This window comes from Rhopalosiphum maidis, chromosome 1, assembly GCF_003676215.2.
Source record: "Rhopalosiphum maidis isolate BTI-1 chromosome 1, ASM367621v3, whole genome shotgun sequence".
Lineage (NCBI taxonomy): Eukaryota > Metazoa > Arthropoda > Insecta > Hemiptera > Aphididae > Rhopalosiphum > Rhopalosiphum maidis.
Genome location: NC_040877.1, coordinates 36709111 through 36730412, shown reverse-complemented (window position 1 = coordinate 36730412; position 21302 = coordinate 36709111). Strand labels below are relative to the sequence as shown.

Here is a 21302-nt window from a genome sequence, read left to right as displayed (position 1 = left end):
CTGGTAAAAACTAACTGAAAATGTTATGATTCCGAATGAGTAACCGACAAAATTATCAACTAGCGATAAGCAATAACATAAATTGTCGTGAGAGAACATGAAAACAATCAACATATTCGTCAACAATTATTGTCGTCACCAACCCAGAAACAACAATTTGAAAATTGATTTCATCGGCCAATCAAATAATCATACTTGATTATTATTTTATTATCATTCCAAATAATATTGTGGTTCAACTAGAATGTTAATAAAATATAAAATTTAAACATAAATTATTAAAGTTTCATCTCAGGACACAATTACATGGCCATTCCGAAAAACTATATATTTAATGTGTATCAGAAATATAATTCGTTATTACTTATTGTAAACTTGTATTGCATTAGTTGATAATTTATATTACCTTTTTGCGATGTAATCCATTTTACCATACCTATTTATTTAACAGTAAGATTACGAGTGTCTAAAATATTTAACTCATAAAAAAAAAAAAAATAAGAAATTCAATCAATTTTATAAATTGTATAATTATCATAGTATGTATAAAAGAGTAGTTGGACTATAAATTATTTTTTAGTAAGTACTTACAATGTTTATTTATATATAATATGTATTTAATAAAATTATTAGGAAATGTCTAAATAAATACAGCTTAGAAGGATCTACGTCTCGAAATTATAAAGAATTCAAAGTTTTGCCTATTAATTCACTGTATAAGAAATTTGCAATTATGTGGGTAGTAAAAAATATGGAAAATTGGTATAATATAGATAAATCTAAGCAAACTAGGAAAAATAGGGCAAATGATGCTAAAATTAATTGTACGATTACTTCTTTTGGTCAAAAATTTGTGGAATATTTGGTCCGAAATTATATAACTCTCTAGATTTAGATATGAAAAAAAAAATAATCGAAAAACCTAATTATGCAAAAAGTATTATTAAACATTGGTCTATAGAAAATACTGAATAAAATGTATATCATTTATATTATTAAATATTATATAATATTATTGCTTTATATTAATTACTATATTTTGTTCTAATCTAAATTTTATTTCAATGAACTTGTATAATTTGTAAATAATTACTAAACTTGTTTATCCTTTTATCATAAGCAATCTGTATATTATTGATAAGTAATATTAACTCGCCACCTTCATCACAAGCTATGCTTAAAGAAGGTAGGTATACATTTAAGAGATGTTGTGTTGTTGTATTTATAATGTGTACAATTAATCTTTTTATTAATGCAATATAAAATTAGAAGATAATCATAACGGGAACCATCGAGATTTCCGTCAATATATAGCATTGATTCGGTTAAAACAGGTATCCACTTATAAACATATCCCGATTGCCGATTGAACCCTATGTTTTATTTATATATTTTTAACTTTTAAGCATGTACACTAAGGGCCTTTTTATAATTGAACTTGAATATTGAAATGGAATACACCATATTATTAAGCCTTACGATGCGTAAATTTATCCCCGACAAAGTGTTCCCGAGAATTACCCATCCCTATTTCTAGACATTCGTTAAAAAGGGTTTATTCGCGACTTGGTGGAATTTTATATAAACGGTCCGAACGATACTAACGTAAAACCCTACACTCAATCTATATATACATATATATATAATGCAACGTGTGCGCGATATACCCTCAAACTGCTGGAGCCACTGGTACAAGTCCTCCAGGTCGATGGGCTCGTCGTCCGAGTCCATTTGTGAGCCGCGTCCGGTCCCGGTGACAAGAAGTCAGCGACGCGACGTTTCCGGACGCGTTATGACTCTTGTCGTTGCCGCCGCGCCGCCATCCAACCGACTTGTCGTCATCGCTGCTGCCAACTCGGTCTGCAACAAGTCGCCGCCGTCCGTGCAGGCGGTGGTGATGGTGGTGGTGCTGCCGACGGCGGCAGCATCAACAGCAACAGACGGACGAGTCGACGGCATCGCGACTGCTGGCCGACTGGTCACGACGTCGCGAGGGTGGCGCAACGTTTCGCGCGGGTGTCGGTCGGTGGGTGGTGGCGGCGGCGGCGGCGGCGGTATCAGCCCGGGGGTGGCGCCGCTCGCGTTAGCCAGACTTTCCGAGTTCTAGACAAAAGACTACCGCCGCCGCGCGCGCATATACCTAACCGACAAAAGTCGCGGAACAAGGAACCAGATAAAAATAAAATTAAGAAAGAAAATAATAATTACGTTTTACGCCTGTTACGTTTTTTTGTACCAATACGAGTCACGCGGTATTCCGTTGCATTCGCGTTTTCAAGTTCGATCGGTGTCACACGCGGTATACGCTAATAAAACAACCATGTTGAAAATACGGATCTCCGTTAACAATTAACTGTAAATATAACTAAATAATATATAATACTGATATTTATACCGTCGTACAGGTATACGACCAGAGCGATGGTTTTAAATATTGCCGATTGACACGACGACTAATACAGTCACGGCTGGTCGACATCGCGGATATTATAGTATTGTAATACGCCGGCCGATAATTATCACTTTAATACGGTGCCAGAGCGTACACCGTTCAAATCACTATGTATCGCCGATAAACGTAGTTATTTCTTAAGTTTACGTCGCTTCGATACAAATATTACGCTCAGATAGCGGCGGTGCGGTTTCAATAAATGCAATTTCAATCCCGTACCTATACCGCAAAATGCATCTGTATGATAATAATTGACATTATATTCTATAATAATCGTTCCGTCTAAAAACCCTATTTTATATGTTTTTACGCCGTTATTATATCATATAATACACGCGCTACAATTATTACTATTGTTTTCTTATTCATGATGTCGGTGTTTGCACAGTAAATGTTAGTCGAGTCAACAATAGTGGACAAAAGTCGTACGGTAAATATTTGTGTCACGTTCACAATCGTGATTTATAACGATATAATAAATTTATACTTGCGTTCAGCATGATTATCAATTTGGACAAAATAATTAAAATAATTATATAGCGCGAACCCAAAACGTGTTAGCTCTGGGATAGACACATACAATTTAATATAAATGTACAAATGTTTTAATAGAATTCTATAGCACCTTGCGAGCAATGAATATTAAACGAAAATAATAAAACTAAAAGAAATTTAATATACTACAAGTACCATACCTACCTATGAAAAATGTATTTTATTTTAATAACATCAGAAACATTTTAATAAAATACAAAATTATGAGAAGAATCAAAAGGTTTTTATAAAAATAATTAACCAAACGATTTTATTTAAAAAAAAAAAAAAAAAAATCATTTCTATATTTTATAATTACAATATGCCCGCAACACTTAACCTAACAGTTTTATTAAAACAAAAAAAAATCACCTGCTACAAAAAGAGATGGATGCCACATATTCCAATATTTGTACTTGGAATAGAAAAAAGATAAGTTTAATAATTTAATAAAATTATTTTTGTATTGGAATAACGTATATATTCGTTTGTGAAAAACAAATACGTCTACTATATATTATATAATTTTAACTCAGCGGCTACATTAGCACAATGAAAATATGCGTCATTACGCAGAATTCAAAGCTACTCGTGCGCATTTCATTGTTCTGAATAACTGAAAAATTCACTTGTCAAATGCACATATTCTTTTTGTTAAAAAGTAATTAACACGACAACAAAGTTCAAAAGATACACTTAATCATTTTCTCGTCCTTAAACTGCTTTCTTTGATAACAGTCCACTTCCTCTGAATGTACAAGATATTTTCCTTTGAACATTTTAATACATGCTCAACCCATACATACATTACAAGCGTAATATATGATTTTTAACCTAGTTTCGTAGTTCAAATTGCGGCCGTTGCAGCGTCAGAAGAATTACATATTTATAGACTCTGTTTAAATATGCATGTCTCGAAAACAGATCATATACATTAGACGCATATGTATTGAGTGAGCAGTATACTTCATCATACACAATAATACCGTATACCTAATGTATGTAATATATAATATAGTTTGAAACAATACGAACCTGCTGTAAAGCACAAATACTTAATATAAATGCGTACAAAATTCGACAGCAAACTGCTGCATACGCATTCGTTTGCTTGGAAATTTAGTCGTTTCCAGTGCGCACATTACATGTATGTATAATTGTGATCTGCATGTTAAACACGCGACCAAATGCAATATTGGCGAGACCGTTTAACGGATCTGTGTGTAACCAAATAGTATAGCACTCTGGGGGAACGGGCCGGACCGTGTTATATATAGGTATACGATGCAGTGTAGTAATCATGCACACATACATACATGTATATATATATATATCATACCGTGTGCAGACTGTATAATATGTACACTATTGTGTAGTGTCGAATACACCACAATATAGTATTACCATTACTCGTTTATGTACCGGTTATATAGATGTGTAATTTTAGCCAAAATTGCGCATCGAAAACCCCATACAATGTACACCTAAACACATAATATATTGTACGTAGGTACACCACGCTGTAGGTATTGCAAATTCGCACATATACATATATACGTATAGTGCCCGCGTCCGCGAGTAGAATATAATATATACAACAGATATGGCAAAGGGGCACAATTGATTTTTCAGTCCGGCGAACGAACCTAACTGGGCTTTATCGCTCAGGAATTCGGAAGCCGCGCCGGACAGACGGGCAGGGCGCAAGTATATATAAATAGCGAGTGCAGTGGCCGTGTTTGCAGGCAAGTCACGTGTACGGCAGTAAGTATACGACGTATGCCATGGCGCATTACATTGTTAAGGTGAGGTCATAGGTTTGTGTCTAGAAATTTATCAATTACACGGGCGACGACGGACGTTTGGCACGCTGGGCGTACGGTGTCGTCTTACGGAAACAAATCCATAAACAAAAACATCTTGCCGTATGAACAAAAAACGCGAGGACAGTATTCGAATACCACGATATAACGGCATAGAAGACGGAAGTTTTACTTATATAGGTCATACCGCAGAGACAAATAAATCGTCGTCGTCATCTAGTACAAAACTGACGTAATAAATTATAATATTATACAATATACAGCGATATATTTCACATTATCCCATAATTCAGAATAGTGCAAAACGCCAATTTCGATAACGCAAAACAATTCGTCGATAAACGGCACATAAATATGTCTAGGAAAGCAAGTTTCTATTAGGGTATACAATTAGTTATTCGGTCTCGAATTATTGCGATTCTAACCTGATGAGTATCAACGAAGAAATGATGAACGCCCGTTCTAGACAACTGTATAAGAAATTAAAATTAATCACTTGGAAATATAATGAAACAATTACATCCGACAAATGCGGTATAATTGAGCATTTTCTTTATTATATGGTCACCAGCTATGCAATTTATGGACATCGCTAAGACAACAATATATATATATATATACCTATAACTATAAGATTCAACTAAATAATAAGATCTAAAGCAACGTACAATTATAATTCAAATCTTAAGAAGACGGTACACTAATAATGGTTGTCCAACGCGCGCATATAACATATCTACTAATTGTACGGTCCACATTTGCAATACAGTTTTTAGCTCAAATATATTAATCAATTATCAGACTTGGAAACTATAATAATAATATTATCCATACGGTACGTCATTTAGATAATTTCATTATTTGTACAGTTTAAATGAAATAATGAAAACATTAAGAGCTAATACCTACAAATTATTAAAACAAATTAGAATAAATAGTTGGTGCTTTGTAGTATGTTTGGTGGTACATGGTTTTAATCTGGTTTGAAGCTGTATGATGAATCCAATAATTTTGACGGGTGTTCTAATTATTAGTTTTCAAGTATATAATTCCAATCCTTGATAGAATTTATTATATTCAAATATAAACAAAAAGGTTTTTGAATAGCAAACTTAAAGTTCTAAATTATCCATTTTCGAAACATGATTCCAAAAATAAACAATTCAAAATACAGTAATTAAAATATTCTAGTTATTATTTATTAATGTATAATATATAATATATATATTAATTAAACTGTATATAAGTACCTTCGTATATAACTATATTACATATAAGTAAAACATTACGTAATATTAATGCATTATTATTGATAATAATATATTATGATGAACAGTAAAGTATAAAACTATAACTATAATACTTATAGGTGAGTACCATTACGACAGTAAGTTGAAAATTAATACACTATATACAATTAATATCATGACAACTGTTATACGGGTGGCGAGTGGGTGACATATTCATAAATGGAACGTAAACAAATAGCGTACAAAAATTTTTCTCTTAGAAATATTTTGAAAAAATTCCTTACGTAAAATGAATGCAACTCGACGTCTTTTCATTAATAAAGTTTTTTTTTACACAATTAGCTCTTTTTTTTTAATGTACATCTATAGGTAGTTGCTTTAAATACACACAAAATAAATATGTTATATGTTTGATTGGATTTTAGCTAATAATTTAATAAGTAGGTAATCATAACTTCAGATAAAAATTCAAAAATGCTCCAATGACCAAATGACAATTATATAATAAATGTACTAATCCACATTATTTTGTTTAAATCCATCTCGACAGCTTAATTAAATTTTATGATAAAATATTATAAAACTTTTCACGATGCTACCGAAACCTGGGCTTAATAAATCATCAGTTGCATCATCAAAACAATATTTGAATACAACATCACTTGTGGATAATTTAAAAGTCAAATAGAATAACCGTAGTGCAGAAAATGTGTAATTAAATTAACTTTTTTGAAACTGATATTATTGTTCTTTTCTCACAAAACAAATTATATGATACTAAATTATTATTTTGATGTGATTCAACGAATCCATAACAATGTAATGAGATTCGCTGGATGGTTTTTCATGGTTAACGATTTTTTGAAACGGTAACTAGAATATGATTTTTATTTTTATCAGAAAAATATAAATATAACAATTTACAAAGAAATATGAACAAGACATGATAAATAAATAATGTATGAAGCAAAATAAAAAACGAGAACGTTCCTTGTTGAGTGCTGATTGAAATATTATGCAACGACTGCGCCGTTTTAGGAATATTGAACCAAAAATTAACTTTCTGTGAATAAAATAAAATAAAAAGCGAGCAAGTAGGTAACGGTCTGCAGTAGAGTAGGGACGTTTCGAGTGTACTTCATTATTGAATAGGTCACAGTAATGGATGTGTTAATGTTAAATTTGATTTCAAGATAAATTATTGCATACGAAAAACGATTTTGAGCAGAGACAATTCGTCAGACTTTTTATTATAGTATAGGTATACATAATTTTATACTTATATTTTTATTGTTAAAGTTTATCTTAATTTCATTATTATATATATTTTTTTTTTTTTTAGTACAGTATTGTCATATTATTTGTTGACGAAAACATTTCATTTATTATATTATCGATAATAATTATAATAGTATATTATATTTGTATCGTAGTATATACCTATCATTGTTATTAATATCTAAGAGACAAAACAAAAAAACATAAAACAGTAAAAATAAAATTCGTGGTATAAATAGGGAATACCTTACAATTAATCTTAACATTTTGAAAATGTCATTGAATTAGACATGTAATACAATTTTATAATAAGAATATAATAAAGAGGTACCTACTATTTTTAAATGATAATTATCGACTGATTCCGATGATCATTGGAAAATAAATTAGTAAAATGTTTATATATATATAAATATAACCTAAATTTAACCTTGTATGCAATATGTAGTCAGGTCTACAAAAAAATTATAAAAAAAAAAGAATATGGTAAAATGTCTGTATATTTTAAGAATAAAAACTATATTAAAAAGAAAACGGACAATTTATTTAATAACACTTAAGCTGTAAGTGGCATTGCACTGTACCGTAGTGGTATTATGCCTACCTACCTAAACGAAAACAACGCACACACAATGGTATAGTAATAACTAATAAGTATTATAATCGGACTTCTTTCTTGCGGTAAGGCCGCTATTGTACTAACATATTATACGTAGTATGGTAGCAGCAAACGGATACAACAGAGCACTACGACCGCCGACTGTCATATAAATTATAACCCATACATACTATGTGAACATTTCACATAAACAACAACATCTATATGTTATAAGACAAAAAAAAAACACTGGTCTTCATATTATATAGTATTCGACATTATCAAATCTCCCAAGTTTATACGTACATTTATAGACATTCTACATCAATATCATGTGTTCGATTTCCGATCGATTGAATTTAATCAAAAATTTATAATATTTATGATAATATATTACATAGTAGAAAGACTTTAAATGACACAAAATAAAATACGGAGCAGTCAAGGAAGTACGGTTAAAATAGTAAAATTATAGCTATATTGTTATGATACTATATTATTTGTATGTATTTTTCGTTCCACGACAACTATTATACGTAGATAAATTAATCATAACTCAATTAAAGTTAAATGTATTGTAAGTAATAAAATCAATTACTAAAAATTACTCAAAGAATTATTGAAATTTATAATAATATATTTTTTTTTAAATTAAAAATCAAATACTTATAAAAACGTTTATTATTTAGTTCCGCAATGGTTTCCGAATTAAATTATTTTATGGTAAATTTTTTAGTATGCGTATTATAATAATTAAAAATAAATTTTTTTTTTTTGAAAATTACGTTGTTTTGGAAAATAAATTAGCGACGAGATGAAAAATCAAAACTAAAAAAAAAAGTACAAAAAGAGGGATGATGTAACTTTTATACCTACTTTGATAACTGATCATATTCCTTTATTGAACTAGGTAGATGATAGATGCACACCTAGGACTAGAGTTAATGTAATATAAATCGTTTAGTTGACATTTTTGTTGATTATCTATTTATTTTTTAATGTATTTTTAATTGATTACAATACAAACACTGCACACGATTATTTAATACAAGATCACTACTATCGTACGTATTTACAGCTCATTGAAATCAATTATTATTGCTATGAACTATTAAAACAGACTATTTTCGAATTAAACATATTATTGAATTCCACGATAGGAAGTAAAGCGATGAAGTATTGAAAAGCCTGTAATTATGTATAACGTCGTTCGGAGTACCTGTTTAGACTGAAAAGTTGGGCGCACATGAAGCCACCGAGAAATCGGAGTTCTCATCATATCGACGGTGTATACTATATTTTTAGCAATTTTCTCTTTATAATATATTATTGTTACATATGTTTGACATTCGTTGTTGAGCAGCATAATATGCGGTGCACGATAATAACAACATACACGAAATGTGCGTATGCGAAATACATGTGAACCATATTAACCATGATTATAATAATGGCGATGAGTGTGCCCATGCGGCAGGTAAGTTCCATACTGCAGCTATTGTTATGACGATGTATAAAATACAAATGTATATATATTATTATTATATTATTACGATAACGTCCGCGTAAGGTCCCAGACGGTGCGCGGACGCATGAGAACAGATCCACTACGTGAGTAACCCAGAAAACGCGAAAAAAAAAAAATAGAAAAACAAACAAACGCAGGCGAAAACCGTAGTACACATCGCTCAGTGTTATATATCTATTATTTTCGTGCGCGAATTGCATATGTGTACGGCAATAAGTTATTACGGCATCGCCATCACGCATAAATACTACGATGTATATCGTGCCAAGGACTTTTCTTCTCCAAGTTGTCTGCGATGTTTCACTATATAATATGTAATACCATAGATTAAATATACTATACTACTATACGTACAGCGTGTATATTATGAGCACCACTAAATGTGTAAACACCATTATATATTTATATATTTATTATATAACAATAAAACCGATGACGATAACATATTATTATTACTATTCTTGTCAAAAAAAAATAGAGAAAAAAACAGGGAAATTAACACAGAATCTACGCCCCCGATATGTGTGTGTAATTCATATTAATATATTATAATATTATATTATATTTTGCGGTAATACGTATGAGTCAGACGACAGTAATTATCCACGGTCGTTTTGTCAGCGTAAAGAAACACGCATCGCATCAGTTGGTGCGGTTCAATATTTACGTCAACCTAACTATTACACACATGCTGCATAATTTAATATTAAAATATAAAAATATAGGTGCTTAGGACGCATTAAAAAAAAAAAAAAAAAAAAGGTTATCGAAGCAGGTAATGAGTTTGTATTATATACAAAGCGTTTATTAAGCATTCTCACCATTTAGTAATGTATTTAAATTCTAATTTTTTGGATTTTTTTTTTTTTCGAATAAAATTATTTTTATTTATCTATTTTAAGAAATGTCCTGAGGCAATTCAAACTTATTTTTCAAATGAGGAACACCCTGGTAAATGTTTTGGAAATGTCAACATATCAATTTCGAATTTTGAACGTGTAGTTTTTAAGTTATTAAACTTTGTATAGGTGTAGTGTATACTAAGAATAATAGTCTTAAAATGGTTTTAAACGAAATATAAATAAAATACCTATATGATATTTATTCTGGTACTTGTTATATTCAGACAATTTTTACAAATTATAAAATTAAACTAGCCTAATTATAACTATAATTTTCAAATTGTCTTCCCCCACCACCAATTTTTTTTAAACTATTATCATTAGTAGATACTTGTACTTCTAGTGTAAAGACTCAGAAAATACTAGAATTTCGATTTAGTATTTATATATAGTTATGTATATTACTATAAATTGACATTAAAAAAAAAAAAATCTAGGTAGGCACTTGAATATTTACAGTAAAAAAAGTTTATGATTTAAAAATATGGTTTGAAATTTACAGGATACCCTTTAAATTGCATAAGCAATCCAAGTACAAATTTTAAAATATGGTCTTGAATAGAGGTTGCTAATAAAATCGAAATTATATCACAAAAAGGGTTAACATGATTGGTGAATCACCCTATATAAATACATAGCTTGTAAAAATAACATGATATGATATATAGGTACTGTACGTAAAATGTCGCGGTGCAATGAGCTGCCAAGTGCAAGTTTTTCTACCCACGGGTGAATGAGTGAGCGAGATAAAATCTCATTTTGATCCATTCGATGTATACTTAATACACATATAATGCAGTGCATGTACATAAATTATACATACCAAATATAATCAATGAACTACAATGACCCAATTTGCCTTTGTAGAACAAATGTGCGTATCGAAGCATATATCACTGCGCGCGGCGGTCAGGTGGTGCACCAACGCGATGTGCATTGCAGTAATGAGAGTACCTATATAATATTATTATAATACTAATAAATTTATTTAAAATAATATTTATGAATTTTAGTTTTAAATACACGAAAATCGTTTATAATTTGTAGTACACAGCTGCTTATTATAAGTAAGTAATTTATCACACCACACATATTATGATAACATATTTTTTTTATTACAATTCAGTTATACTTAAGGTTGCTTATAAATCGTGCTACTTCATATAATATTACAGATATGGAATTTTTAAAATCGAACTTTAAACTAATACATCGGCATTCATGTTGCTATTGTTACATTTTGATATACCTAGATATAGAGTGGCACGGGATACTTGGAAATTTTAAAAGCGATGTGATTCATAAATTATGTTCATCTATGAACTTAAAGTATTTACAAATAGATTATTATAATTGGTTCATTATTAGTAGTTATTTATGCATGACAGTTTCTAGTATATCAGTATATACAATTACTCATATTTATTTCAACACGAAGATTTACTGATTTAATATGAACGTCTAAAATTATAGTTAAAAGAAATGACATAACTTATATTTAATGCAAAATTATTAATTCAGCAATCAGCATTGCAACGCAAAACGTTGATACTGAACTATTAGTTCTATGCATATTATATAATATTTGATTTCTCTGAAAAAAAATTGTATAAGATAGAAATGAGGAAAATTCAAAATATTAATATTTATTTTATTTATTTATCATAACTACGTATTTAAATTATATATATATTTATATAATGTAATATCTAAGTACTAAATAATACAAGAATAAAATATATTCTGCAATATATACTTCAACATAACGTCGATTAGTCCATAATATTTTGGCGATGCCATCAAATCCTCGTCAAACCCATTGGTTGCACGATTATGTTAACATTTAATATATACTCGTTATAATTTTATAAATATTTAGGTATTATCTACTCATAACTAATTTTTGCAAACAATGTTATAAGGAGCTAGTCAATTTAAATTATTGTATAATGTACCAAAGGTCACTTTGTGTATTATTATAATTTTAGGCTCTTGCCCGTATTTTTTTATAAATAAATAAATATATAGTATCGTTATAAATGTGGATATTGTACGTATATAATATAATAATATATGATCATAAAACGATCTCATCCGATTTTTAAAATAACATAAAACGTATTAAATATATGATTTTGGAATTAAATATAGTTTACTAATTTTTAGAACACTGGCATATAATATACTAATATATATTTTTATATGCAGTCTGAAAAACTGAAAGTATATCATACGTAGTGTGTGTAATGTGTTTGGACGAATGTTGGACGAGATTTTTAGTCGTTAAAGGATTGGTTCAGAATTATTATCCAGCAGATAGCTCACCACGGCACCGTACAGAATACGAAGTTATGATAATAATATAATGAATATATAAACGAATAACAAAATAAATAATAGTAAGTAGTGTACTGCAGTATTATATATACTATATAGTACCTTTATATATTATTAAATTAATTATTGTGTATACTTTGAAGTCCTACGCGTGGGGTAAGAAAAACATTTTACAACAGTGCACACAACACACATACTTCTATATGGTTATATATATATATATATATATATATATATATATATATATATATGTATACAAAATGTAATTGGAAGAAAACTTTGGCCGATACTGTCGATACCGACAGCTAGGGTTTGCGCGTGACCCCGTGGTTTTAATGAAAAACAGTCAGAAATATATTACATTACGTCAGCGCGTAACCTGTAAAAGGCTATAATGATAATAAATTGAAATACCGCGATTATCCGTAACGGCGGAACGCATACACACAATATAATAAAACATAAAGGATTCGTGACGAAAGCTAAGTGTTTCGAGTCTATACATACCTACACGCGTCTATATATTATTTTATATATATTATATTGTTTCTATACAGATGTAATTATGGTTTTTGCTAATCCTCGTGAGTAAACTGTATATTATAATTTAAATAATAATATATAGGTACTTATATTTATAATGTAAGTTGCAGCTGTATTGATCGGTGCTAGATTAATTGTATTGGATATTTACAGGCTAGTCACGCGTACGTGTGATAATACATAAATCCCGTTTCCTATAGAGGTTTGTCGTCATCCAAATATTCCGAAGATGTCTCCCGGTGGCAACATTCATTTAAGGTATAATAATATGATCATATAAAATTCCTCCATTTAGACAGTTAATATTTATAGTAAACGATATTTTCTTCACGTATGTAAACGTAAACCGATTGTTTTGATCAATTTTATTCAGCGTAATATGAGACGTGACGAGACGACTAGTAAAAACGCATGCAATTATCCAGCATTATATATATAATGTATAATTATATACCTGTATTATGATGATCATCGAATGGTCATACCGACTTATTATACCATACCACCTACAATTGTTATGTTTTTCGACAGTTACATTTACAGTTATACATTTACAAATTAAATTTGAACTCCAACATGTATGATGTAACATGAAATTGAATTACACAAAGGCTGCAAGGTTAATGAAGAACAAAATAATTTGAATCGCGACTGGTGGATCAAGAGTATTCGTTCTAAGAACTAAGAGTACATAAAAGTCAAGAACATTGGGGAAAGAAGATTTAATACAATAATGGTGAGATATAAATTAAAGAGAATAGTAAGAAAATAGGACGAGATTCATCCGCAATACTAAATTTTAATAGATTAAATATAATACTTAATTTTGTCTAACCCATTTTGAGCGTGGGTTTTCGGGCTGGTAAACGTTTTCAAACTCTGTGTGCCCGTAGTGCTCTGGGGCACATATAACAAAATGGTACTTAACGTTGCGAAATAAATGATAAAAAATGATTTCACCTATCTCACCGCGGTCGATATGTATATATTGATAACGACGACGGGGGCGTATAATAAAATTGGCATAGAAAAACGGCGTAATCGTCCGTCGATATATTAACATTATTGTGTATCGTGTCGCTCCCACCGCCGAACATCATCACCGCAATCGTCCATGTCCGCGTTTACGATTGTCGGCGGCTGAATCGCATAACGGTATAATATATATATAATAATATCGTTCAGTTAAGGGGAAACGCGCAACGAAGGCTATACGCGTGGTTATTATAACGATGACTGCGCGCTCGGACGACTGGAGCCGCGGAGAGAGAAACCGAGAGATTATAGGACGCCGACGACGAGGACGACGTGCGATTGATAAATATTACACTACATAATATAACGGTGGTCGTTAATACCGGCCGATTTTAATGGCCCGTCGTAATGTCCACCGCAAGTATATAGGTACTGTATATAATAATATAATACCTATACATCGCACGAAGACGATGTGTAAGCGTGTATTATACTAAAGGTATATACATAATACGCAGAGCGTATACACAACGCATTAGATAATACGAAAAACTCGACTCGCGAACAATAGTTCTACATAGGCAATGGATAACGAACGTTTAAGTCGATACGAAATTTCTGGTTTTTATAATGGTATAACACGAAAAATAGCACAACAATACAAAACATAGCGAATGCGAAGACGACACGTAAAAGTCACCGTTTTAAAATGTGGTTGAAAAAAAAATTGAAGCATTAAAAAAACATTTTTAAAAAATTTAGTTAAGGAACTGCCATCTAAATATAGTGTACTATACAAAAAAACTGAAATACATTTATTACAGGTTAAATATTACTTTCCAGAACAATGTACAATACATTAATATATCTCGTATAAATGTATAATAATATTGTGTTCGATTTAGGTTGAGAAAAACTTTCGCGTTATCTTTGTTGTACTTGAATAAAAAAAAATCCAATTTTAATATAAAACTATAAAAGTATGAAAAGAGTACAAAATAACCTGAAAACTCTACGATATAAAAACTTGAAAATATAAAACGTAAATTCGTAATATAAATTGGTTAAAACATAATTATAATAAAAATACAATATAATATACCAACGCAATGTGTACCCTACCTGTCAGTGTCAATACTCAATAGACACGACGTGACGATATTTCTTTGAAAAAAAAAAATGTTTATTATTTATGACACTAGTTATAATCAATATAATCACACGGGAATGTGTATAAGGAGGTGTTAGTGAGACACTACAACTAAAATAAATGAAACATTTAAGCTTTTTACAACAAATTCTTTACTACTTATTAAAGATGTCTTAAATCCTAAGAGCTATAACTTTCGGTTTATAGATAAACCAGTACGATTATTTTAAAGAAAAATACTCGTTATATATTCTCAAAAAGTTATAGCATTTTTAGAAATAATTTTTTAGATTATTTAAAGGAAAAAAATACGTTTTAAATTGTCTTATGCAGACTATTTATAGAGCACAGTTGTCTATAAGACTAGGATTTTAAATTAGAAGTTATAGTTAGTTATATGTGTACTGTGTATGCTATATAAGTTAGAATTTATAGTTATAAAAGTATTTAAAGTTTAAATGACCAGAGTAAATTGGCATAGTGGTTCTCGCAAATGTTGGTCCACTATTCCGAACGTTTAAACTTTATAAAAACATATAAGTTATAACAAAATGGTAATGATTAAAAAAAAAAATATAGTTTTATCATGAATTTTCAAGAAATAGAGTGTTTACCTTTAAAATAATCTGCACCATGCTGTATATAAAATGGTGTGAAATACAAAACTATCTGATTTTATCGTTTCTTTTAAAAAAAAAAAATATCTGTTTTTGAAATTGTACGGCATTTGTCATCCTAGGCCGTAATATCAATGTATACGCAACTGTGAGCATAATGTAATACATAAATGTGTATCCAATTTTCTGAAACTACCATCACCGAATCAATGTCGTCCAAACACAATTGTTTTATTGTTCACGACACACACATAACGGTGACAAAAAAAAAAAAAAAAAAACCTTATTGTGTTTAGAGATAAAAATAATGTATACGAATGCGGTACATCGCGTAAACTTTCACTGAATCCATAGGGATTGACGTTTCTATAGAAATAACTTCCTTAAACGAATAATATACGGGGAAAGTTTTTTCGTGATTACATTTCAATAGTTCTGCGAAAAATAAATTCCACGCGTTCGATGGAAAAATATACATATCATCATTTTGTTCACATTTCGATAACATTTGTAATGTGTACATACACAGCAGACAGTACATGAATATGCGAACATTATATGTAAACGACAAAATTGAAATGTTTTATAAAACACGGTTTGTATAAAAGTGTTTACTTCGTTTTATTTAGGTATTTTATATAACAATGTATACGATGAAATAAGCACGCGGGTATAACACGATTGTCTAGCAGAGAAAACTATAAAATTCATTGATTCATTTGATATCGCACTGCACAGTAATAATGTCAAAAGTTCAGACATAGTCTCATAAAAAAGTTGTATTTGTCTAAATTCTAGACCACAGAAATATCTTATTTTAATTTCAATTTAACATCCACCTAGATTGTCTAACAAACAAAATATACAGATATTGTTAATGACATTTAAAATATTTTTTCTGATATTTTACATCGAAGCAGCAGCAGTTTCGATCATTATTACCACAATTTTGGAAGTTACCTACCGGTCAAAAAATGATCTCTGTATAAATAACTATAATTTTTTTTATAAAATGTCCAATTATTTATACTATGGAAACTTGATGAAACTTTTGAAGCTACCCTTTTATTCGGAAACATTTATACCCATTTAAATGAGATATATTAAAGTATATATAAATGAAGGTATCAAAGTCTTATACTTATATAAAAGTAAAAATAAAAAAGACAAAATTGTAAGACCAATAGCTTTCTTGCCCTGCACAGAATCTAATAATATACCCGTCAAAAGATATCTATAAACTAAAATATATATAATATATATATATATATATCAAACGACTCAGGGGAGCTACGCATGATAGTAACCGTAAACTTTTATTCGGAGAATGAAAAGCGGTTCCTTATCGTATACGACCAAACAGCAACACGCGCGGGCTTTATTGCACGTCAAAAGCGTATATATCCTACGCCATTATCAGATACTATACGGTACTTCTTTTTAGCGAATAAGCAGAGAAATAACCGTTGCGTCGAGAGATTTTGAATTATAAGATTTATTTATTTTTTACGCGGGGGTTTATACAGTTCTATTTAGTTTGTAACTCAAACAAGTTTTTTGACATACCTACCTATTTAAATCATTATTTTCGTTTCACAAGGCTCCAAAAAAAAAAAAAAAAAAAAAACAAAAACAACTGCGATCGAAACAAAAATGCGAGTTTTCCTCAGACAAACCCATAATTATAAAATATAAACACAGTAATGTATCCGAAAATTTCAGGAAGAAATTCTTCCACTATTTTTTTCCATTAAATATTATTATTATACATGTCGTCCGCGTGTAATTTTTAAAACGAGCCATCGCCAACAACACTTAGTTCAACCACATCGGATTTCCGTCAAAACTCAAGAATCATCGGATTCAATAGCTGATCATCTCGTAAATAGCCGACCGTATCTAATACAAATTGTATACGATGTAATAACAGTTGGTATGTACAATACACACGGGTTAGGCACATTTATCGTCATCGATCGAACGTCACGAGCTACTGAACATGGACGCGTTTAGTTGGATGCGGCTCGAGAGAAATACACGAGTTTTCTTTGGTCGCGGGCACGTCTCCAGCTATACGAACACCGGACCTGCACACGTTTCCAAAGTTTTCACTATACGATGATACATATTTACATATTTACAGGTATACCATCGCGAGTACAAAGAAAACTAATTGCATTTCTGTAGAAGATATATAACATATTATACACAGTATATACGGATTATAATATATTCCGTACCTACAGCGTTTTATTTTTTAAACCGGTATCGCTGCGATAGGTAATAAAAGGTATTCGTATTACTATAATATCTCAGATTATAAATATATATACATATAAATAGTTACAAGGTCCCGCTTGTTTACATCAACACCGCGATTCGCCCATCAATTAAAAATTGATTTAAAGCAACTCTTCGCGATTTAACAGTTTGTCATCGTCGTTTATTATACAGAATATAACATAATATATAATAATAACATCATATTACTATAAAGTAATGTTATATTATATTTTCCCGCGATTACGCATTAATGTAAGATAAATATACTATTACCTTACATGGTCAGATTGTCGGACGAAAAAAAATATTATAAAATAAAATAAAAACCAACGCATTTACAACGATAAATAATTGGAATTCAGACCTATGTACTCGTATACATAGATGGGAACAAACATTCATGCATAGTATATACTACCTATATATATATATATATTAGCAGCAATAAGTATACCGATAAATATATTGGCGACGATTAATCGACTGTAAACTGTTATATTGAATGACACGTACGCCTAAGACAATATCGTTCCGGTACCTAAGTATTATAACAATGACAATCCTGTGCATCACGTATACATTATTTTATGTGTTTAGGTATATACAAATCACTTGACCGTATCTCTGCTGCACGTGCACGTGTTTATGTAAGCACATTTGCTTTGGATTTCTGGACGCGCCACCGTCGCCATCGACCAACCCGAGCCAATGGCTATGCGGACCTTGAACTATTTTATAGATAAACAATAATATTCGTATATTTATTGTTGAATGCTTATGAAAAAAAAAACCCCAAACGACACCTTTCTTTATAATATCTACTGGTACGTGGTTTTCGCCTCATTTCGCGACAATTCGAGGATACACATGTACACGTGTGTGCGCGCGGTTTTGCTTATCGTTTCGCTTTACGAGTCTAACCTACATAGTATATAATGAAGCCACGCCGGCCGAATTTCATTAACAAAGCCCAAGGCCGACCGTGTGAACGTCGTCCACGACGCGTACAATTAAAACCGTACTGTGCAAAAATATAAGCACGCAACATGTGCAATTATATAGGCCCTACATATACCTAATATTGTTGTTCGGGTCTAATTACGCAAAAATGCAAGATGGTTAAAATCAAAAAAAAAAAATAATAACTCATTTACATATTGTTATGACATTACAGCGTGAAAAGAAACCTAGAAAAAATAACAGTCGTTATCATTACTATCCATATAATATTACAATAATTTAATAGTAGGCGGTAGATATATAATGATACGCGCGCGCATAAAGTAGTTGATTATAAAATGAAAATAATAATCTTGGCGTAAAATAAAAACTCGTCGTTACAACACGTACAAACAAAATAAACAAAACGAGTAATAATTGAACCCACGCACAATAAACGAGAAATAAAGCTGTAGATATTATACAATATCCTTATTTTTCTAAAATATTGTCATTTAGATTAATAATCGTGTACCCGGCATAAATGACCGTAAATTTAATATGTATATATATATATATTATATATACATTAGGATTTATATGTATATTAAACGTAAATTTCATAATAAAATATGTAAATTGTTTTTCGAAAATGGTTTATTTTTTTCCTCCTGACTGCAATACAGTAATATAGATATATGTATTACGGTGTGCAGTATTTTAGACGACGTCACGACGAAAAAAAGATCAATTTAATAGGATAACATTTTGTTATGCACAAACAATTTAACGATTGATAATATTTAAATCGACATAAACACACAGATATATTCGACAGAAGAAGAGAGATCTATATTCAAAATACACGTGTTTGGAAATGTGTTATGAAAATTTTCAATTATATAATTAACTTTAAAATATAATAAAACCATATATAATGATTTAAATAAGATTTGTCTAATATACAGTTCAAGATAAAAAAAAAAAAATTATCATGCTTTTATAAAAGGTTATTTTTTATATCAGTTATATCGTATCTGAAGAATCTGCAGTACAATTATTATAAGACCTGCGGAGTCGTTGGTTTTAAAAAACCGAGTAGGTTCAAACACGAAAGAACTATTATATACGACGGCAATGTAAACACAAATTATTATTATGATGCACATAAAATAATATATATATATAGAGAGAGAAAAATACTGCAGTAGCCAATACGCTATATTACGTATAAGCAATATATATCATATAATATATAGCCATAAAGGTATAAGGACACGAACCTATAACCAAAGTCAAATGGCGGCGGTCGATATCACGATTTCTTCCGTAGTACAGAAAAATTAAGTCATGATCCGTTATAAATAAGCATATATATTATATATATATACTATATAGTCAATTTAGGAGTGGGAGAAGGGGAAAAACGTTTGCCAAACCACAGTAATGACCTTTAGGCTTTATGGGTGGCGGACACGATGTCAATACAACGATGTACTGCTCGTTACATGAATTATTATCTTTGTATAGCTAGAGGTGATATACTATATGATTGGAAATGAATCTTTTGTCCAAGAGAGAACTCGTTATTGATATCTGTAACCGCCGCGAGGGTGTGTTTTAGTCGATCATCACCACTCCATGGACCTATTCATTTTTAATATAATATGTCATATGTAGGCTCTCGTTAGATTCAAATTGATTAAAATGACGATGAAATTAACATCAAAGACTCAAAAACATGATACGAGTACACATTTTAAATGTTCTTCAAACTGTAGCATGTCTTTGAAAAAAAAAAAACTTAAAAATGTTTACGGTTTTAAAGTGGAAATGCAGGATGACTAATAAAACTGAGTATAGTTTAAAATTTGTATACCCAAAATGATCGTGTAGGTACATAGTATGTTATTATAATATATTATATTTTTGTGCATACATCGCTGACATGTATAGGACTATAACTATAGGATAATTCGGAGAGTAACAACACGCGAAGGAACGGTGTGTGTGTTTGAAAGAGAACCAAGTTTTTTTTTTTTTTTTTTTTTTTTTTAATTGGCTTCCTCCTACTCGAGAACAGAGACCTTCCT

At 30.3% G+C, this 21302-nt stretch overlaps 1 protein-coding gene across 6 annotated transcripts in view; it reads right to left on the bottom strand.

The window, feature by feature from the left end:
- LOC113550076 (disco-interacting protein 2) overlaps positions 1–21302 on the bottom strand; it is a 137944-nt gene that overhangs the window by 42350 nt on the left and 74292 nt on the right. Inside the window, exon 1 of one of the 6 annotated variants that reach the window (XM_026951692.1) lies at positions 1668–1947. The exons of the other annotated variants lie outside the window; for them this stretch is intronic. Coding sequence (XP_026807493.1) covers positions 1668–1731 — 64 coding nt within the window. The 5' untranslated portion in view covers positions 1732–1947. Of the gene's footprint in view, positions 1–1667; positions 1948–21302 lie in introns of those variants that run through there. 6 annotated transcript variants of the gene reach the window in all.